The 1,598-nt window shown below is 57.2% G+C and overlaps 1 protein-coding gene across 1 annotated transcript in view; it reads right to left on the bottom strand.

Moving 5' to 3' along the window:
* The window catches only part of LOC112944337 (amyloid-beta A4 precursor protein-binding family B member 3-like), a 7,728-nt gene extending 7,561 nt beyond the window's left edge, over positions 1 to 167 (bottom strand). The window contains exon 1 of the mRNA XM_026035746.1: positions 80 to 167. Within this exon, the coding sequence (XP_025891531.1) occupies positions 80 to 128 (49 nt within the window). The 5' untranslated portion in view covers positions 129 to 167. The remainder of the gene's footprint in view (positions 1 to 79) is intronic.
* Positions 168 to 1,598: the final 1,431 nt, after the last annotated feature.

The following is a 1,598-nucleotide window of genomic DNA, read 5'->3' as shown; positions in this document are numbered from 1 at the left end:
GGGGCCGCTGCCCGCCGCAGGCCGGGCCCCGGCGCGCGGCCGCCCCTCTCCCTCCGCCGCCGCAGCCCGGCCCCGCTACCGTCGCAGTTGACCAGGATGATGGCCAGCATGTAGTCCTTGCCCAGCATGGCCCCGCTGCGGGCCCGCCGCTCCCGCGAGGCGCGGCCCGAGCGGCGGCTGCGGCGAGGGCGGGACGAAGGCGGCGGGGGCGGGAGCGGGAGCGGCAGCTCCTCCTTGCGTGCCGGGAGGCCGCCTTGTACACGGCCGTGCGGGCTCGGGGTGGCGGGTAGTGGCGTGCAGAGGACGCCTGAGAGCARGGGAGAGGCGTTTGTGTGCGAGTGAGGGGCATCTGCGTGCCGGAGAGGACATAGGCGTGCAGGAAGGGGAGATTTGGGGGTGCGAGGGGATATATCTGAGTGTAGGACGCGTAGGGCGTGAGGGCATGGGAGGGGGATAGCTGGCTGTAAGAAGGTATTTGGGAATGGGAGGGGATGTTTGGAAGTGGGGATGGGAATGAGAGAAGGGTGTCTGCAGATTTAAGAGGGGATGTTTGAGTGCTGTAGTGGGTTTAGATTAGTGTATCCTCTTAGTGCTGTCCTTCAGATAACTCCTTCGCCCTCCATTCACATTTTGATTTCCTCCATTTCCCTCCATTTTCCACAGATTACCCTTATTCTTCTCCACCCTTGCTTGTTCTGCTTTGCTTTTCTTTCTTGCATGCCGATTTTTTATTTSAATTTCTGTCATAGATCTGATCTCCTTGAGACATTACTGAAGACAGCTAAATATGAGTGCCAGTCATCTCCCCTTTCCACCACAGGTCATAGATTCATAGAAACTTTTATGGTTGGAAAAGACCTTCAAGATCRTTGAGCCCAACCATAGGCCCCTCAACACCATACCCATTAAACCTTGTCCCTAAGCACCTCTTCTACACATYTCTTGMACACTGTCAGGGATGGTGACAMCACCACTTCCTTGGGCAGCCTGTTGCAATGTTTGACTGCTCTTTCCGTGTAGACATCTTCCCTAGTATCTAACCTGAACCTCCCCTGGTACAACTAGAGGCCATTCCCTCTTGCCCTAGCTGTAGTTATTTTGGAAAAGAGACCAACTCCTGCCTCACTACAACCTCCATTCAGGTAGTTGYAGAGAGCAGTAAGGTGTCCCCTGAGCTTCCTCCTCTCCACACTAAATAGCCCCAGCTCCCTCAGCCGCACCTTATAAAGTCTGTGCTCCAGCCCCTTCACCRGCTTCGTTGCCCTTCTTTGGACACGCTCCAGCACCTCCATGTCTTTCCTGCAGTGAGGGGCCCCAGCCTGAACACGGTATTTGAGGAACAGCCTCASCAGCACCAAGTACAGGGGGACRATCCCKTCCCTGGTCTGTGTGGCTGCACTGTTCCTGATACCAGTGAGGAGGCCGTTGGCCATCTCACTTCTGGCTCATGTTCAGCTGGTTGTCGGCCTCCACCCCCAGACCCTTTCCTGCCGCGCAGCTCTCCAGCCACTCTGCCCCAAGCCTGTCACGTTGTGACCAGCACTTGGCCTTGTTGCACCTCCTACAGTTGCCCTCAGCCCAGGGATCCTGCCTGTCCA

This window comes from Nothoprocta perdicaria, unplaced genomic scaffold, assembly GCF_003342845.1.
Source record: "Nothoprocta perdicaria isolate Ctin4 unplaced genomic scaffold, notPer1 scaffold_166, whole genome shotgun sequence".
Classification (NCBI taxonomy): Eukaryota; Metazoa; Chordata; class Aves; order Tinamiformes; family Tinamidae; genus Nothoprocta; species Nothoprocta perdicaria.
This window is presented reverse-complemented; position numbering and strand designations above follow the sequence as displayed.